The sequence below is a fragment of the Phodopus roborovskii genome, unplaced genomic scaffold, assembly GCF_943737965.1.
Source record: "Phodopus roborovskii unplaced genomic scaffold, PHOROB, whole genome shotgun sequence".
In the NCBI taxonomy this organism is placed as follows: domain Eukaryota; kingdom Metazoa; phylum Chordata; class Mammalia; order Rodentia; family Cricetidae; genus Phodopus; species Phodopus roborovskii.
Window position 1 is genome coordinate 10,165,199 of NW_026126459.1, and position 19,562 is coordinate 10,184,760.

General features: G+C 48.1%; 1 protein-coding gene across 1 annotated transcript in view; it reads right to left on the reverse strand.

Moving 5' to 3' along the window:
- Positions 1 to 1,432: 1,432 nt before the first annotated feature.
- Cerk (ceramide kinase) overlaps positions 1,433 to 19,562 on the reverse strand; it is a 40,395-nt gene continuing 22,265 nt past the window's right edge. Inside the window, exons 4-13 of the mRNA XM_051189570.1 lie at positions 18,339 to 18,464; positions 16,910 to 16,973; positions 15,450 to 15,595; positions 12,390 to 12,464; positions 10,922 to 11,074; positions 8,001 to 8,106; positions 7,073 to 7,149; positions 4,630 to 4,835; positions 3,589 to 3,797; positions 1,433 to 2,556 (exon numbers count right to left, since the gene is read on the reverse strand). Coding sequence (XP_051045527.1) covers positions 2,502 to 2,556; positions 3,589 to 3,797; positions 4,630 to 4,835; positions 7,073 to 7,149; positions 8,001 to 8,106; positions 10,922 to 11,074; positions 12,390 to 12,464; positions 15,450 to 15,595; positions 16,910 to 16,973; positions 18,339 to 18,464 — 1,217 coding nt within the window. The 3' untranslated portion in view covers positions 1,433 to 2,501. The remainder of the gene's footprint in view (positions 2,557 to 3,588; positions 3,798 to 4,629; positions 4,836 to 7,072; positions 7,150 to 8,000; positions 8,107 to 10,921; positions 11,075 to 12,389; positions 12,465 to 15,449; positions 15,596 to 16,909; positions 16,974 to 18,338; positions 18,465 to 19,562) is intronic.

The window sequence follows — 19,562 nt, forward strand, 5'->3', positions numbered from 1 at the left end:
TTAGTACAGATTCATTAAACTACACTTTTTAAAATCTGCTTTGAAAATAAAAACTTGTTAAAAAATAAAAAGGTGGGGGGACACCAAATTCTGCCCAAAGTTAATTTTATTTATTTATTTGTCTTCTCAAACATATCAGCTCAAATATGCCACTTGCTAATCTTGAAGCCAGCAAGATCAGGAGGCATATTTGGCCATCAGTGTTCCTGGTTCCAGGAAATGATTGAGGACTGAAGCAGCCGCGGGGAAAGCAGCCGCTCTTCATTCCCGCTGCTTCATTTTGATAAACAATAAGTTACCACCTATGGCTGCAGCCTAACTGTTGTGCACCAGTGGGCCACAGAGGAGTTAAAACATGGACTAGACCCCTTGCAGGATCCTAAGTTGCCACTGTCTAATCTTTACTCCTGGTCTTTTTTTTTTTTTTCCCTAAAATACCTAAGGCCTGGGGTTGGGGTATTGCATCTAAAAAGCATCATGGAGACTGTAGTCTACTGCTTGAGAATGTCAGGGGGCCCCTCCCAACCTGTGTACAAGTATCAAAGGTCATAAGTGTCTTGACACTCGGGACTCTCTATGATAGTGATGAGGTTTGTTCTGGAAGTGGCTTGCACTGCTAAGCCCTATCAATGCATCTTCTGTCTGGACCCCCTCCTCTAGAATTGGCAGTGGCAGCATGTAGCAAGGCCATGAAGACCTGGATCCTTGCGAACGAGTGCTGTCCCTGACAGCCAGGAGCACCCACAGCTGCCTCAGGTCCTGAGCCCCTCTGGAATGCCAGGGGTGAATGGGCAGTAAGGTGGACACCAAAGCATCTAACACTGCTCCAGGGCTGCCCATCTACTTCAAAGAGTTGCTAGTCTGACACCTTTAGTTCTGCCCATCCAGGAACAGACCTGGATAGAAACTGCTAGGTGCATTTTCTCTTTCTATCCAGCTTTTCACTCGACCATCAATCATTAAGTAGCACCACTACACAATTGCCTTTAACATGGTCCCTAAACACAGCAGCCTTTACAGCTGCCCTTTTTTGTCTGGTTGGAACTGAATACTAAACAAAGAATTTCATGTATGCTTCAAAATAGAAGTCAACCTAGAAACAGGGGCAGCCTGCAGAACTCTGTAATGACTAGCAATACCTTCATGAGATGCACACATTCCCCAATACAGAACCTAAAACCTATTGTAACAGTCAGTGTCCCTCTCCCTTTGCAAGCCAACTTTAAGCTTCGTGTTCTTAAATTTCACATAAAACTCTTTTTACATGCTTTACACATGCCATCAGTCTGGAGACACAGTACAGGCCTCACATAGTGTGTGGCTGAGAAGGCCCTGGGTCAGGAATGCCTTCAGAGGAAACTGGTCATGAGCCAGGGCTTCAGCCAGAGTAGCTAGCAGTCCCCTTGTGGAGACAAAGCAAATAGCCAAGACATGGATTAATACCCTTCTGATAATCAAGGAGAAAGCTATCATAAGTACATGGGGTAGACTCCATGGTGAGGGGAGAATGGATTTGGACCCTGGGAACAGACACAGGGCTTGCACCAAAGTACTTGGGGGTGACCTGGGGTAACCCACCATCCCACTGGTGTCACTCAGGTTGAGGGTGGTATAGCATCCCCAAAGTACTCTCTATGCATGCCAGATGCCCTCTGCCTACACCCCACACCCCAAAGCCCAGCTGTGCCAAGTGCTTTAATTCCAAATGGGGCCTCCTTTTGGCCAGTGATTGACAGAATGCCCAGGCCAGAGTGTATGGGCTACCAGGGTTGACGGAACGAAACTTCCAGTGGGTATTTTGCTGAACTGTTTCACAGGATGCAGCTGCGATGGCAGCAGATGTAGGGAATCCTGAGGATGAGACGTCACCCTGGGTGTCTTCTTGCAGTGACAAGGCCCCCGCTCTGGAGGCGCAGCTGTGCGGAGGACCTCACTGTATTGAGTTACGGTTGTGGCATACGGCAGGGCCACTTAGCAACATCCTGATCATAAATGAAGGTTGGTGTAAAGAGAATGCAAATAGAGCCACCTACTTTCCCAAACTTGGTCACGAACAACTCCAGAGAAAGTCTCACGAAGGGATCAGAGTGACCAGGTAGTTACCCATGTGTCCAGATGGTGTAACCTGATTCCTGGGAAGTATTCATATTATAATGTCCCTAAAATTATTGCAGAAGAGCCACTAAAGGCATTCTTGAAATTTGCATGGTTGGCGTGGCTAAAATCTAGCAGGCCAATGCCCCAAACAAGCAAGTGCCATTTGCTGAGAACAAGTTATGTGGAAAGCGACTCAAATGCACATAGAACCGAGGTGAGGGTGCCAGGTACGTATACAGAATTATTGACAAAGCTGTCTTTTCTAAAACCAAGATTTACCTATCAAAAATAAATTTCTAAATTTAAATGGATATGTCAACATAATTGGTCTGTAGAATTTTTCTTAAGTAACTTTCACACTCCCAAGCTCAAGGTAGATGGCCTCTCAGCTTTGGGACTCTTGCTTAGGACGCTTCTTCAATTCCCCGAGCAAAGAGGCGCACCAGCTGGCAGTGGACCCTGCAGAGGCAAACAGCTGCATTTAAACATGTGTGTTCCATCACTCACAGCCGACCCGAGCCCCACACCTCCCAGAATCTTACAGTTCTCCCTCAGTCTCTGAATATGTACAATCACACTACATCAATAGTCTGTTTGCAAAAGACAACTTACTTTATTCTCTCTATGAGGACAGACTTTGCTCTCTTTGGGTTCAATTCCAATACCACATGTTGGGGAAGAAATACCCCCACACACACACCAGCAAGAGTGGGCATGTGAATGAACCTCCCTCCATCTACTCATAGCTTGGATGCTGGACACTCAGCCTAGTTCATGGGGTATGGGAGTAACCTCAGTTCTGAGGCTCAGCATCAACCCTCAAAGCTCCCTTTGGGGACCTAGGTGACTGAATGGGCAAAGTCACTCAGAGCCAGCCACCTAGCTCTGGGCTCTTGCACATGTCCTTGCTGGCCACCCTAAGCTTCCAAGGCTCCCAAGGCTGTGTGGCCTCTAAAGGGCCCCCTGAGACTCCACCTCCTTTCCCCTTCCCCTTCCCTCCAAAGCTTCAGGATGATCTTCCAACTACCTCTGACTCCTGTCTTGTGCTGCTCATCTCTACCTTTCATACCTATACCTGGCCAGAGGCCAGATACTCCACGGGGATTGGGGGGGGGATTGTTGAGGGGATCCAGGACTTAGGAAGAGCCTGTGATGCCAGTTAGTTTGATTATTTTTCTAACTAGAGAGAGGAATGTGTAACTATGACAGAGATCAGGGGCAGAATGCATAATATTGGAAAGAGGCCAGAACAGAGTAACCTCAAAATCTTACTATGTCTGCAAAACAGAACCACAAAGTCAGCACCTGCCCCATGCAAACATCAGACGGTAAGGCTTCCACCTGCCATGAGAGGACATGGGAAAACAATCCTCTTGTTTTCTGCTACAAACCCTGGTGAGTTCGCTCTCGCTGATGTCTTGAAGCACACTTTGGCAAAGACAACACTTGTGACAGACATCTGGGCAGATGGCTTGGGTTCTGCCCACTTACCTGACCTCGATGGCAGGGCTGTGCAGGATCTCTCCATCACAGTTCCAGGAGCTTCTAGAGGCTGAGCAGTTGCATGGAGTACTGTCATGGCAGATCTGCCCAAACCCCTGCTTCTCCTGTTCCTTCAGGTCATTGTCCTCATCTTCCACATGCTTTGATATGAACTGGAATTTCTTCACTCGATAAACTTCGACAAAAGTGAAGTCAAACTGCCAAGGCAAACATCATGGGGGCACTGGCCAATCAGTGAGACCGGTCTTCCACCTCTGCTGGTTCAGCAGTCAGTGCTCATGGCCTTGTGAAGACACAATAGAGCAGTGTCTCCAAGCCACAAGTCCTCCTCATGGGACAACTTACAAACAACATGTGTACTGCCCTCCCTCCCAGGGGCGTCAGACAACTGCTGATACCTTTGACATCACAAGTCTCAGGCTAGAGATATGGCACAGGGGTTAAGAACCCATATTGCTTTGTCAGGGACCAGAGTTTGGGTCACTGTACCCACATCAGGTGGCTCACAACCACTTGTAACTTTGGCTTTAGGGGGAATCTAACACTTCTGGTCTCCACAGGCAACTGCACTCATGTGTACATGACAGACAGACAGACAGACACCACTCTAAGAACTCTGTGGTTCATTAGTGGTGATTTGTAGAATTCTCTATTTTTAAAAATTAGTTATTTAATTGTATATTGGGAGGTGCTTACATGTATGTCTATGCATGATGTGCCTGCCTAGTGCCCATGAAGGCCAGAAAAAGACACTGGCTTCCTTGGAACTGGAGTTACAGACAATTGAGAGCCATCATATGGGTGCTGGGAATCAAACCCAGGTCCTCTGCAGGGACTGCTGAGCCATCTCTCTAGCCCCCAGATTTATATTTTTAAATGAAATTTACATGACGGAATCCATGAGGTTAATGTGTAAAATACATATCCAAAGACCTTCTTTCCTTGGCGTTAATAAACAACATATCCCACAAACGAGCAGGACAGGGATTGGCCAAATATAAATGACCTTGGGGCAAGAGTGCACCTTACCTGATCATCCTGGTTGGTGTGCCGGACAAGGAATCTCAGGAAGTTGAACCTGGAGCACTTCCGGATGAGGATGAGGTCAGAAGATCCATCTCCTAGATGGGCAGCAGGGGACAGGCCCCTGGGGCTCCGGGGACAAGCACAGGACATGTTGGTGGCATTGATAGCCAGGAACTTCCCACACACCACTTGCCACTCTTCCACTTCCTCTGGAGAAGACAGCAGATGGGTGCCATGGTCAGCGTGGTACAGAGGCAGCTGCACAGCCTCAAGGGGTGGTGGCTGATCTCTCTCTTGATATGTGTTCTTGACTTTAATTCTGGCCTGACTTCATATCATGGTCTTATGTGGAGCAGGTCATTTCCCTACTCCCCATAAAAGCACTTTTGGACAAGGGTGAGCAAACTGTTATGGAATCTTTTAACTGGGTAAAGATGTATTCTATTTGTTTATGCTGTGGAATATTACTTTGACTGTATAAAGGCGTGTTGTGTTTGTTTATGCTGCATTTGTTTAACAACATAAGGATGTGTGTTTAATAATGTAAAGATGTGTTTTGTTTGTTTCAGCTTGCCTAAGGCACCTGATTGATCAATAGCTAGGCAGGAGAGGGACAGGCAGGGCTTGCAGGCACAGAGAATAAATAGGAGGAGAAATCTGGGCATGAGAAAGAGAGGGAGGGAGGGAGGAAGGAGAAGAAAGAAGAAAATGAGGGAGAAAGAGATGGACACACCTGGGGCCAGAAACCAGGCAGCCACCAGCCAGCCAGACACAAGAAATAATGAAAGATCAGATCAGGCGCGTTCAAGGTGGTATGGCCATAGACTAAGATACAAGGGGGGTTCTAAGAGATTCATATAAGGTCCCTCACAGAAGGGGAACGGGACAAGATCTCCAGAGCATATGGGGGATGGGGCAGGGGCAGTGAGTAAAGAGGGAACTAGGAGAAAGAGAAGGGGAGAAGAGGAAAGCATGTGGGACTAGGAAGATTGAGTCAGTGGAGGATTAGAAGACAGAAAAGAGAGAGAGAGAGGGAGAAAGAGAGAGAACATAAAAGAGGGAGCCATTATAGGATTGAAGAGAAAACTGAACCTAAAGAAATGTCCAGAGACCTACACGATTGACTCCAACTAACAATCTGAGCAACAGTAGAAAGGCTACCATAAATGCCCTTCCTGGATAGTGAGATCAACTAACTTATCCACCATCATGGAGCCCTCATCTAGTAACTGTTGGAAACAGAAGCAAACACCCACAGCTAAACACTGAGCCGAACTAGAATCCAGATGCAGAGAGGGAGGACAAGACCACGTTGCAGAAACACAGAGACAGCTGACCTGAACAAGGAGGAGCTAACAGGCCCCCAGACATAGCTGGGAATCCAGCATGGGACTGACTCAGATCCCCTGAACATGGGTCTCAGCTAGAAGGACTGAGCAGTCTAAGGGACCTCAGACAGTGGAACCAGGATGTATCCCTGGTGCACAAAAGGACCTTGCGGGCACATCCCCCATGGAGGGATAGTCCTTTAACCTAGAGACAGAAGAGAAGTCCTAGTCCCTACTTCAAATGACTTGACAGATTTAGATGACCCCTCCTGGATGGCATCACCCTACATGTGGAGTGGGGGGGAGGGGAGGGGAGGGTGGTCGGGGTACATGTGAGGGGGGGAGAGAGGGAAAGAGGAAGAGAGGAAGGGAGGAAGGGAGGGAGGGAGAGGGAACTGGGATCGATATGTAAAATAAAAATAAATAAATAAATAATAATTAAAAAAAATAATGAAAGATACTGAAGGAAGGTAAAAAGCCCTAAGGTAAAAGGTAAACAGGTTAATTTAAGTTAAAAGAACTAGCCAGAAATGAGCGTAAGCTAGGCTGAGCATTCATAACTAATAATAAGATAATAAGTCTCTGTGTCATGATTTGGGAGCTGGTTGGTGGCTCAGAAGAAAAAGTCAAGTATAGCAGACCTCTGCAGGGGTTAATCTGGCCTATCATCTCTTTATATGGCTTATAGGCTGAGAATGGTTGCCACAGATTTGAATAGTCTGAAAAAAATTAAAAGAACAATAGAATGCTGAAGGCAGGTGACAATCCATACACACTGTAGCTGCCATTCTGGCAGGGTAGGGATGTAACATAGACCTTGTGGTGACTAGAGCAGAAGGTACTCATCAACCAAGTCCAAACAGGGTATTTGCCCATCCATATTCCATAGTTGCTGGGACAGCAGCCTTGGCTCTGGTCAGCCTTGTGACAGCAATCGAAGGCTTTTCAACAAATATCTAGGTTCCCTAGCATCTCCAAAGCTGCAATGATTCCATGCTGCCTCGAGCTAGAGATAAAACTGACACAGTACAACCAGGAGAAGGGGGAGATAAGATGGAGGGCCAGAAGAGGTCATGCACCGAGGGCCACGCACACAAGAATACACTCGCAAAGATTACCAGCATTCTCCAGGCCATACAGGGCTTTCTTCTGTTCTTCTTCCAGCTGCTGCTTGCTCTGCCTGCACACGAAGCACCTAGAAGACAGTGTGTGACTGTGCCTCTAGTGCGTACATTGGGTACATTTGAAGGTCGCCACTGCCCCTGGTCCCCACACACAGAAAAGCATTTAAACTCTTTTTTGTTGTTATTTTGTCTTTTGTTTTTGTTTTTCTGGACAGGGTTTCCCTGTGTAGCTTTGGAGCTTCTTCTGGCACTCGCTCTGTAGACTAGGCTGGCCTCAAACTCACAGAGATCCGCCTGCCTCTGCCACTGTCTCCCAAGTATTGGAATTAAAGGTGTGTACCACCACTGCCTGGCTGGCTTCAACAGAAAATTCTTTAGCATACTACTTTTGAACTCTCAAAATTAGAATTAAATTCATACCTATTAATCAGCAGCTCCCTTCTCCAAGGCTTACAAACATCTCTAAGACTGGCTTACCTGCCTGGCTCAAGATGCATCAATGGTGACATGAAAAATCCAGCAAGCAGCAGCCTTAGAGTGAAAATGCCCTTACCTTGGGTAATGAGTGTGATGAGCCTATGCTGCAGTCAGTATGTAACTCAGAGCTGAGCCACTGACTTAGAGCATATTTCTCACCTGGATGCGGGTGCAGCTGGCCTAGTCTCGGACCTGCACTTTGAGTCTGCAGCTTGGGGACAACATAGCTGCTGTTCACATCACCAGGATGGAGATGTTGAGTTAGCTCTTCTGGAAGCATCTGTGAACTGAGAAGCCCTGCACAAACCTATGAAACTTACAGTCTTCCCTCTGTGTTCAGAAAGCCCTTCTGCAGCTACTGTCCTCACAGGAACAGGCTCCCAAACAGCCCTGTATATGTCAAGTCATTTACAATGGAAACCCACATAGAAATGCACCTGCTTACCCAGCCCGGCAAGGTTTCTTGTCCCGTGGAGATCCCACTGTGTGCTGGGCTGGGAGGAAGGACACTGTCCCTTCATAGTACTGATGAGAGAGAAATGTCTTCAACCCTGGGGAGAAGAGCCAAGAAAGAACACCCATGTGTCGCTGCCTGGTTACAAGTATCCTTTCATACCATCACCACCACCACCAAGAGGATAGGGGCCTGGAGAGGTAGCTCAGCAGACAAGATGATCCAGGTTGGATTCCCAGTACCCACACAGTGGCTCACAACCATAGGTAAATTCAGTTCTGGGGGATCTGACACCCTCTTCTGGCCTCGGTAAGCACTAGATATGTATATATTGCTCACACACAGAAAATAATCATTTTTTTAAAAAAGGAAAGAAAAGGAAAGAAGGCAGGAAGCTGAACAGTCTGCAGGGGGCAGGAGGGATCTTGTGGGTGACATTGCTATTGTACCAGGTGACACCGCTACTGTACCAGGAGATGCAGATTCTGCCCTGCCCACAATGGCCCATGTACCAGCACCACATCAAAAACATGGGTTAAAGGTGATACTTGGCAGCATCAACCTTGCATGAATTCGATGGTGTGGCCTGATGGCGCGGGGTCTCTACCATCCCTCTTCAATGTGGTCACCAATGCCCCCACCTCCTGTGTGCTTAACCCCCACCGGAGTCGTCTCCTGGGTGAACTTAAGGCCAAGGTCAGGGTGGTCCAGCTTCCTAAAGGGCCTACTGTGCGGTGCTATCTGTGGTGCCAGCTGCATGATGCATGTAGGATAGGCAAGGCCAGCAGGCTGGACTGCTGGGCCTCTGAGAATAGGAGGCATGCAGGAGTCCAGGCATTCCTGCAAGTCTTAGGGTGACCACCTGCTCCGGGAGCAGCTGGGCTTGCTGTGGTTCTGTACGACCTCTTTGCCTAGTTCATGTATGTTGTGATGTGATGGTGGCCTTGAGGCATCCACCCCATCTAACCTCTAGTATACCAAGCCCTTCCATTCCACACAGGGGTCCTGCCCCCACTTCATCATAGCCTCACATACAAGGCCATAAGCGCCTGCCCCCCTCTTAGGGTCCTGGTTCCTCCCACCTTATTCTGGATGCCTCTCCAGGTGCTACTCCCCTATGCCAGGTGCTGGGTGCAGGGGGAGCTTTGTGGAGAATGGCTCTGGATCATGGGGCTTCTGTTACCTCTGCCTGGGTGTCGGCACTACCTTCTCTTTACACTTACTCCCTGAGGGCCCCGGGAGATGTCCAGGGCCCAGCGCACTGCAGGAGCTGACTCACAGTTGTGTGGAGCCTGGTTGTTGTGTGTGGTGTGCAACACTGAGCTCTAATATGACCCTAGGACAGTTGTCTCATCACAAATAAGACACCTCTTTCCAAACTCTAGCCATCAGCCAGCCCTGGGGCATCAAAGGGTCCAGGACAGAATGGTCCATTTTACACCTCTCTCCTTCATAAAACTCTCAACTGCCCAGAGGACGTTTCTATCCCATGATGCCAAACACCGACATCAACAGATATGTGCTAACACCCTCAAGTGGCTCTGTCAGGACTGTAATATGATGGGGACAAAGACCAGGTAGGCTATTCCCACCTGATCAGAAGGATGGGGCTTCTCAGATGTGTTCTGAGAAGATGGAGAAAGAAGGCACTAGCCAGAGGCTCTGAACCAGCTGGGCCCCCCATCCTAGCAGATGGGGGCAGGCACAGTAACTTCAATATGGAAATGGTCACAGTTGACCCAGCACCCAGAGCCCTTCTCTTCTGGAAGGGCTGGGTGTATGTTGTACCTCTGCCATACCACAGTGTCCTTTCACTAGGGAAAGGGTGGCTCCTGGTGCTTGGAGTCATTAAACTTTACACAGTTTTGCCAGAGATGAACTGTACAGAGCAGGGCCCTGATACGGGGAATATACCAAACACAGGAAAAGGATTCATCTGGACCACTAGAATGCCTCACCCTGCATTTCTCATCTTTCCCCCTAAGTGCCTCTCCTTGGCATTTTAAACCTGATAGGGGTGGGAGGAAGGACCCACCCACTACCTGAAACCAGCAGGTGGAAACTTTTGGTGTAACCTGAAGCTGACCTGCATTTCTCGTTCATCCAGGCTTGGTGGTTAGGTAAGAGGGGACATGGCTACTACTGAGGGTTCTGTCTGCATCCCCAGGGCACTGGCAGACAGGCTGTTTGCAGGTCTGCCCCACACCAGCTACACTTTTGGAAGGCCCTGAGGTCTGGGCTCTAACAAGCCTCCTGGGGACACCGATGCTTACTTCCTCTGAGAGGCACTGACTTGCAGGAAGAGTGACAACAGACCTGGGCAAGTTATTTAAGTACCTATTGTCTCAACTGGGAAATGGGTACTGAGTCCCTGCTGCACAATAGGAGCATGAGGGAGGAAGGGGAACACCTGTCTGGTGCTCCCTGTCCCAGCTGGAGTGCCTCTGAAGCAGGTGCAGACCTCAGACCTCTGCTTTCCTGGTCAGTTACATATGCTCCCAGATGTAGCGGAACGGCTGATGGCCACTGCTGTAGAAACTCAGGAAAACAGTGCATTCATGGAAGGGGAAGATGAGACCCTGAGTCTGAATGGGAGATGCCCAGGGCTGCTGCGCTTCCTCATAGTGAAGGCCCCACTTCACCTGCTGGGCTAAGGGTAACCATGAAAAGAATCTTTTCCCATGAAAACATCTACCTTGATCTCTTGGGTTAGTACCACTTACATGACAGATGATAAAGCCAAGCTTCCAGTCAACAGGGCCTCCCTTAGTTCTGATACATGCTGGGACTCCAAGGGGGAACAGGGTCTGTGTCACAATAGCTAGATTCAGGGTCAGTCTAGAAAGCAAGGACCAGAGTCTGTTCCTGGGGGCACTGTGAGGGTTAGCACAATGTCTGTGGACACAGCATACCTGAGAAGTCGTATCTGACGAGGCCCATCCACCGTTTCTTTTCACTGTCCTTGATTAAGTCCCCATAGAAGCCGTAGCCCAGCAGAGACACCGAATACCGCAGCAGCGTACTATTGTGGTGCACAGAGGATACATCTATGGCCAGTGAGTCCCCTGGGAGAGGAGAGCTATAAGTGAGCCCTGTCCCCATTCTGACCTCCTCTGCCCTGCCTCTGCCTACACAGGAGGTGCCTGCCTGCTGCAAACACAAGAAACAGAACTTGCTCAGTGTAGCAGTCTGGGTGACAAGACTCAGATGTGACCACAGTTATCTGACTGTGACATCTGTCTGTCACGCCATTGCAGGCAGCAGGGTGGATTTGGTAGATCTGGTTGGTTGGGTGGGTGTCCCTTCCTCCTACAACACTTCATCTGTGTCCCTCCCAGAGCTGCCCACTCAGTCAGAGAGGACAACCTTCCTAGATAGAGGAGGACCATTCATAGGCCCAGGGTGTATGCTGGAACCTCTAAACAAGTTCTCCAATGACAAAATTTGCCTCTGACTTCCAAGTAAAGTCTGAGAATTGTTCTGAAGGGACAGAACATGTCCAGGGGGCTGTGCATGTTACTGATGGAAAGAAAAGGAGGCTTGAGGTTGAAAACAGGTACGCAGCTCTTAAAACACAAAGTCTGCCTAGTGTGGTGGTGCACACTCCTGCAATCCCAGCACCCAGGAGACTGAGGCAGGGAACTGTGAATTTGAGGCCAGCCTAGGTGATATAGAAAAGGCTTGCCTCAAAAACAAACAAACAAGCAAGCAAACAAACAAACAAATATTACACTCAGGAAGCAGAGGCAGGCACATCCCTGTGAGTTTGAGACCAGTCTGGTCAAGGTACTAAGTAGCAGCCACTTGAAACTATATAATGAGACCCTGTTCTCAAACAAACAAAAAACCTCTAACTAACAATAAAATTCCAAGAGGTTATTTTAAAACACAGCATTTCCATGACTACAAGTAAGACATGACCCTGTAAAGAGTGACGGGGTGCACAGGGACAGTACCATTTCTCAGAAACCCCACAGCTCCTCCTCCTGTGGGGTTTCTCACTTGGGACTGGAGCAGGGGCTAGGTGTGTCTGTTACTCAAGGAGTAACTCACCTTGGAGTCTTGCAGGGATCAGCCCTGGCAGCCAGCTAAGGGAGGATAGCGAGGAGAACCTGAGACTGCAGGGCTACAATGACACTAGCAGGCCTGGGGTCTGTGCATGGGGCACCCGCATGTACAAGACAGAAGTTGGGGCTGGAGAGTTGACTCAGGGTTAAAAACATTTGTTGTGGAGAAGGATCTGGATTTGATACCCAGCACCCACATGGAGGCTCACCACCTCCTCAGACACATGGTACACAAACATACACACAGGCAAAACACTGATATACATAAAATAAAAATAAAATATAAAAACTTAGGGAAGTAAGACTCACTCACCAACAATGATATGCAGAGCTGATGTCTCCACATCATTTGTACCCACTGTTGAGTAACACACACAATCTGTGGATCCTGCAAAGAGGCCAGGAAAGCCCTTTTAGTGCTAACGGAACTGTCCAAAACTGTACCTGACTTCCAGTCAGCTGATCCTGTCCTTCTCTGGCCCTGGAATAGCTGAAGAATAAAGAGACTCCCACCCAAAAAATAAAGGTTGTAAATACTGGAAATGACCTTATGGTAATGTTGCATTGTTCCATAAAATGGCCTGCAGCTTACCTGGACACAGAGACCACCCTGAACCCTCTTGGGGCTTCTAAGAGATGTCTGCAATGCAGACAGCCTCTTCCCTTCCTTGGAAAGCTCTGGAAGGTAGGTGGCCCCTACCTACCTCTATGTAGCTGCCAGTAGTGCTGCATAGCTCAGCCTAAACCTTAAAAACAAAGGAGTTCTGCACAGAGCACCGCCATGGGGAAGTACATGGCAAACAAAGTGAACTGTGAGGGTCTTAGTTTTTATTGTCAACTTGACAAAACCTAGAGTCACCTGGGAAGAAGGACTGTCCCAATCAGATTGACCTATGGCCATGTCCTGGAGGACCCAGTCCACTGTGGCCGGTACCATCCCTAAGCAGATGTGCCTGGGCTGTATAAGAAAGTTAGCTAAGCATGAGCCAATGAGCAAGCTAGTTAGCAGCCCCTGTGGTTTCTGCTTCAGTTCCTGCTTGAGTGAGTGCCTGTCCTGACTTTCCTTAATGATGGATTGTGACCTGGAAGTGTAAGCTGAATCCCTTTACTCCCTAAGCTGCTTTGGTGATAGTGTTTCACCATAGTATTAGTGAAGTAACCAGAACTAGAGACTGATTTTTTGTTGTTGTTTTGTTATGTTTTTCAAGACAGGTTTCTCTGGACAGGCTATGGGACCTGTCTTGGAACTTGCTCTGTAGACCAAGCTGGTCTCTACCTCCTGAGTGTGGAGATTAAAAGTGTGCACCAGCACTGCCGGGCCATTCCCATCCCTTCTGCTGGGTGAACGGGGAGAGCTGCATATGCCAAGCCCTTGGCACCACCTCCTTTACAAAGCCTAACCAGCTCCTCACCTTGCCCCAGGTGATCATGATTGCACTGAATAATCAATTCCTCCAGAACTTTCCTTGACTTCAGGCCGAGGGGCAAAGGTGTCCACCACCCCCATCCCCACTGCACTGTCCTGCAGTCCCCACTGTGGCATCAAGCAAGAATCTACTTGTGTGCTACTCAGCATGGGAGCTGTCACCTGGCTGAAACAGCTGGGCAGAAGTCAGAGCTGAATCAGCACCCCAAGAGTATTCTGTCAGAGAAACTCATTTTGTGCTTTAATGAAGTGAAAGAAACATCAGGCTTTTGAACCAGCTGGATCCAGTGGAGGTCACACTTGCTTCGGATTTCATCCCAAGGACAGGCGGTTCACACTCCACTTGCTGTTCCTCTGTGAAGAGGCTGCATGTGGCTCCCAAGGCTTTCATTTGCCACCCTAGTGACATGGTCAGGCACGTCTTTAGCATTGAGGGTCAGGTTGAAAAGAATAATCTGTGCTCACAGTACCACTTGGCATTCCCAACACACTGGATGGTGGGAGTTCTCTGCCTGCTTAGCCTACAGGCCAGCAGCCAGCTGAAGTCCTGGTGGCACAGTAAAGATCAAGTTTTGGACACAGCCCCTGCTAAGCAGAGGTCAGTTCCCAGAGCCTCTTTGAATAGCATCACACACTATTCATGTGGCAACTTCCATAGAATCAGGGGCTCTGCTGTGGTTCCACAGATCACTCTGATGGCCAAGGGATGACTGGTAAGGACTTGCTAACAGTAAGGGCTCTACATCTTTGGCTAGGAAACCAACTTGTCTTCCCTCAGGGTCTCTCACCCCATTTGCCTTCATCTTAGTGCATGCTCATCAAGCCTGCCAATCAGCCTGCCGATGAAACTCCTCCCTCAGGCACAGCAAATGTCCCACCAAAGCTTTCCCCAAAGTACTTCCACAGACACACCCAGGAGTGTGCTTTCACAAATCTCCTGAGCTCTCAGCCAGTCAAGGTAAAAGTCAAGATCGTCACTCTGTGCTTTCAAAGAATTAGGAGCTTTCTAGAAAACCAGATGGACACCCTCAGGACACAGCCTAGCCTCCTCCCCCCACCTTCCTCCCAAAGTGGGCCAAGTTCTGTCCTGGGTTCTGCCACTGCTTGCCTATTTCTGTCCCGTCCTGAGCTCCCAGGACTCCTGGTCAGGTTCCTCTAGCCCACACCAGCCCCAAATCCCAGCTCTTAGGTCAGTTAGAAGCCACTTCTTCCAGACAGCCACCCCAACCACCTGTCCTCAGGAGCCAGGGACCTCCTGACTCCATGCTAGCAGCCTCACTGGACCCCAGATGTTGGCAGGAACTATCTTGTGTGCGGCTAGGCTCTCAGAGCACTGAGATAAGGATCCTTTCTAGATGCACAGTTGTGTTCTTTCTACTTTTTGTAATTTCTCATGGAAAGGAGTGGAGTTGTGAGAAACTACTTATAAAAGTTACTTTTTTGGCTGGGCAGTGGTGGTGCATGCCTTTAATCCCACCACTCAGGAGGCAGAAGTAGGCTGGGCTCAGTAAGTTCAAGGCCAGTACAAAGCAAGTTCCAGGACAGATAGAACTGTTACACAGAGAAACCCTTTCTTGAAAAACAAAACAAAACAAAACAAAAAAAAAAAAAAAAAAAAAAGAAAGAAAGAAAAGAAAAAAGAAAAATCACTTAAAAAAAAAAACAAAAACAACAAAACAGGGTCTAGTATCATCTAGGCCGAATGTAACAGAGGGTGAGCTTGAACTCCTGACCCTCTTTTCTCTGCCTCCTGATTGCAGAATCACAATTTACATGAAGGGTGGACCAGGAATGATATCCCTGCCCCCACTTGAAGCCCTAATCCTAAGGAACCTTTACTAATGATGTGGTGGGGTTATGACCATAGGACTGGATGTGCCCTGAGGCTGTGCATGGAGACCCCCTCCTAATGACAACAATAAAGAGAAAGCCATATGCGTGCCATACCTGCAGGGATGATGCCAATCCTGAGGGTACTGGGCACCAGCACGGCTCTGGGGTGATTGGGGTCGATGCCAGCGCTTTGCTGTGTTCTCCCGATCACCCCATGCAGCACCTCGCTGAACATGCCATCCCCGCCGACACACACGATGCTGCAGGAGGAGCACAGCAATGTCAAGCCCACAAGTCTTCTGTTTGCAGCAGCTGGGTGCCTCAAGTGCTGGGCGCCTGGAAATGGCACCTTGACCACTCCCTATTTGATGAGGTCCCACCAGCCTGCCTGTTCGGCTTTTCCAAACAATAAGATCCTTCACAGACCCTGGCTTCCCTGCTAAAGATGTAGCATTTTGGTGGATTCAAAGCAGAGCGCGTGCGTGCGTGCGTGCGTGCGTGCGTGCGTGCGTGCGTGCGTGCGTGCGTGCGTGTGTGCGTGTGTGTGTGTGTGTACCTAACCACTATCAGCCATCATTGAAAACCTATGGTTTGGGGGCTAAGGAGACGGCTCAGAGGTACTGCTCTTCCAGAGGACTTGGGTTTGATTCCCAGCACCCACATGGCAGCTCACAATTGTCTATAGCTCCAGTTCCAGGGAATCTGATCCCCTGTTCTGCCTTCCATGGAACAGGCACACACATGGTACACACACTTACATATATGGAGACAAACCATCAACATATAAAAAATAATTAAAAAAAAAAAAACATGCTGGAGAGATGAGTCAGAGGTTAAGAGCACTGGCTGCTCTTCTAGAAGTCCTGAGTTCAATTCCCAGCAACCACATGGTGGCTCACAACCATCTGTAATAAGATCTGATGGCCTCTTTTGGCCTGCAGGGATATACTGTATACACAATAAATATTTTTTAAAAATAAAAGTATAGTTTGACCTGGGACAACAGTGGCAGAGCACTTGCCTAACACAAACACCCTGGGTTTAATGTCCAGCACTGCAAAAAATAGAGAATAAAGTTTAAAAAACATTGAATATTGAGATTCAGGCTTGCTGGGCATGACTATCCCAGGATAGTAGTATTCCTGCTGGGAGGCTCCTCATGGGTAGGGGATGACATATGTTGTCCTTCTCTCCTCTTGATCCAGTAGGGTGGCCTTGCAGTGCCCAGCAGGGAACCTCAGATGAGAGGGGAACACTGTTCCTGTTGTCAATTTCCAGACCTGGGCACAGTCTCAGGAACTCAGAAAATAGGAGCAGAGGGGGCCAAGTGAAATAAGCTGAGGGTAGCAAGTTGTGTGGGCAGGACAGGGTTTTATGGTACACTGTCCAGTGCTGGGGATGATTGCAGAGTGGCATGGAGAAATGTGTGCATGCATGTGGAGGACACATATCCTATGACAAGGAGGGAAGGCCAAGAACATGCTCACAGTCCAGGGCAACCCAAGAGCTCCCACAGGGTAGGTCTTGGCTAGCACTCACTGTCTGTGACCATGAGGAAAGCAATTGTAACTCACCCATCATAGCTGTCTGTGTTGATCTCATATAAGGTCTCCCTGGCTTGATTGGCATGCTCAGTAACTGTGGGGGAAACATTACAGGGGACCATTCATCTTCACATCATGGAACCCATGTATGCTAACTGCCAACAGATGCTATTTTATAAGAGGAAATCCCATCTCAGACTTAACCTCTTACAAAAGAGTAAGAGGATAACAACCATCTTAGGATCCATTTTACTAGGCAAGACCTGCCATTCTTTACACTTGTCAGCAACTAATTTATTTATTTATTTATTTTTAACATTTTTTTTTTTTAATCTTTTCAACCCCGTTTAGAATTGTTTTTGTTTATGCTGTCCCTGTCCTCCGTGCGGGGCGTGGGACAAAAAAGGTGGCTGGAGAGACAGCCATGGGTGCTGGGAACCGAACTCTTATGTTTTTGGTTGTGAGCCTAGCCTTTAACAGCTGAGCCATCTCTCCAGCCCAGCAACTAATTTATTTTTAACTCATGTGCATGAGTGTCTGCCTGCATGTGTGTATGAGGACCATGTGAAAGCAGTGCCCACAGAAGAGGTCAGTGGATTCCTCAAGACAAATGTTACAGGTGGCTGTGAGCTGTTGTGTGAAGGCTGGAAACTGAACTCTGGTCCTCTGCAAGAGCAGCAAGTGCTCATGAATACTGAACCATATCTCCAGCCCCAACAAATAATTTCTTTGGCAGCAATTAGAATAAGTCCAGCCTCTGTTACATGTATTCCTTAATATACAAGTTACTTTAAGCTTTGTGGAATATACCAGAATGTAAAAAGATAAGGTGGGGAAGCTGAAGAGATGGCTTAGGGGTTAAGAGCACTGGTTGCTCTTCCAGAGGTCCTGAGTTCAATTCCCTACAACCACAGGGTAGCTCACAACCATCTATAGTGAGGTCTGGTGCCCTCTTCTGGTATGCTAACTAGCTTTTTATGGAAGCAGAGTTTTACTATGTGACCAGCTGTCCTCCTGCTTCAGCCTCCTGAGTGCTCGGATTTTAGCCAGGGCCAGCTGCACTAAGTATCTTGCTAACGGGGTCATACCAAGGCCCTGAAGGCCAGCAGGAGCAATAAACCATGTCCATCTCCCTCTCTGAAACTAGCATTGCACTGATGACAGAGTACTATGACATGGGGTTAAGTCATGTTTTGCAAAATGATCCACACTGTGACATTCTGAGATGTCCACTGCTGGTATCTTTTCCTGCAAAGACTTCCTGCCCTTGAACTCTGTTCTTTAATCTCCTTGTTGTTCCTGTGAGTACTTTGTAGGGGAAGTATATTAAGTACTTCATTCTTTCACAATCTTCCAACTGAGAACTGAATTTGACATGATCATCTAGGTTAAAGTCCCCTCCAGTGATGGCATGGGACTCTGGCCTCTGCATACTTGCCCCGGTGCCCGATACACTTACTGATGATTTCGGTGGTGATGGAAGCCAGGGTGAACAGAGGTGCCACTTTTTTTTCATAGATGCGCTTGCCCTGACCTTTCCCTCCGAAAGGGTTGATAAATACCAGCAAGTGCTTTGGTCTTGAAGCTGCAAAACAACACCCACATTGGTCAATCACAATGGGCGCAACAAATCCAAGCTCAATTAGTGCGCTGCTCATGAAGAGCAAGTTTTGACAAAGAATTCTTGGTCAACTGGGGCTGGAGAGATGGCAGCTCAGGTTCAATTCCCAGCTCCCTCATGGCAGCTCACAACTGTCTATAACTCACTTTCCAGGGGCTCCAATTCCCTCCTTAAATAAAATAAAATTAAATTAAAATTAAAAAGAGGAGGGGGGTGTTATAGAATTCTCGGTCATCAAAGGGGAAAAGTGACTACAGCTGTTGAGATGCGGGTGGGGCTTTGCACATGTGTGGAGCAGCAGGAAGGCCCCTGTCCTAGCCAAGCCTCATGAGGCATGAACAAGGACGGCTCTACCTCCATCTGCCCATGGGAAGGACAAGGCTTTTGAGAACCAGAACAAGCTGGGAATACATAGAGGAGCAGGTGGAGAGGAAGACAGACACACAGAGAAACAGATGAGTCAGATGGATGGACCATCCTATGTCTGGCTTCAGCCCTTCCCTCAGGTCTGGCCTGGGTGTTGTGGAATATTGTTTTAGCTATGGGAAGATGTGTCACATTTGTTTATGTTGCAGACTATTATTTTTTAAAGGTGTGTTGTGTTTGTTTATGCTGCATAAAAGATTCTGGGCCAGCCCGGGTGTTGGTGGTACATGCCTCTAAATCCAGCACTAGGGAGGTAGAGGCAGGTGGGTCTCTGTGAGCTTGAGGCCAGCTAGGCCTCGAGGTCTGCAGAGTGAGGAAGAACCCTGATCTGAAGTCCCAGCACACTCTAGAGAAATGCCATAGGCTCATAGGGACACATGCAGGGATAGTCTCTACACTATTATCTATGCTGAGGAAGTCATGAATATGAGCCTCAGCTGGAAGTGACTATATCATTGGGCCATGCATGATGGGCAGCTGTTAAGGATGAACAACCACAACCACACAGGATAAAGGGACAAGTTTTGCATTCACAGTGTTCATTTCAAAGTCAGGTACAAAAGAGCGGATGCTGTTCCATTTGAATTTATGAAGCAGAAAAACAATAATAATAACAACAACAGGGTCACAGTGACC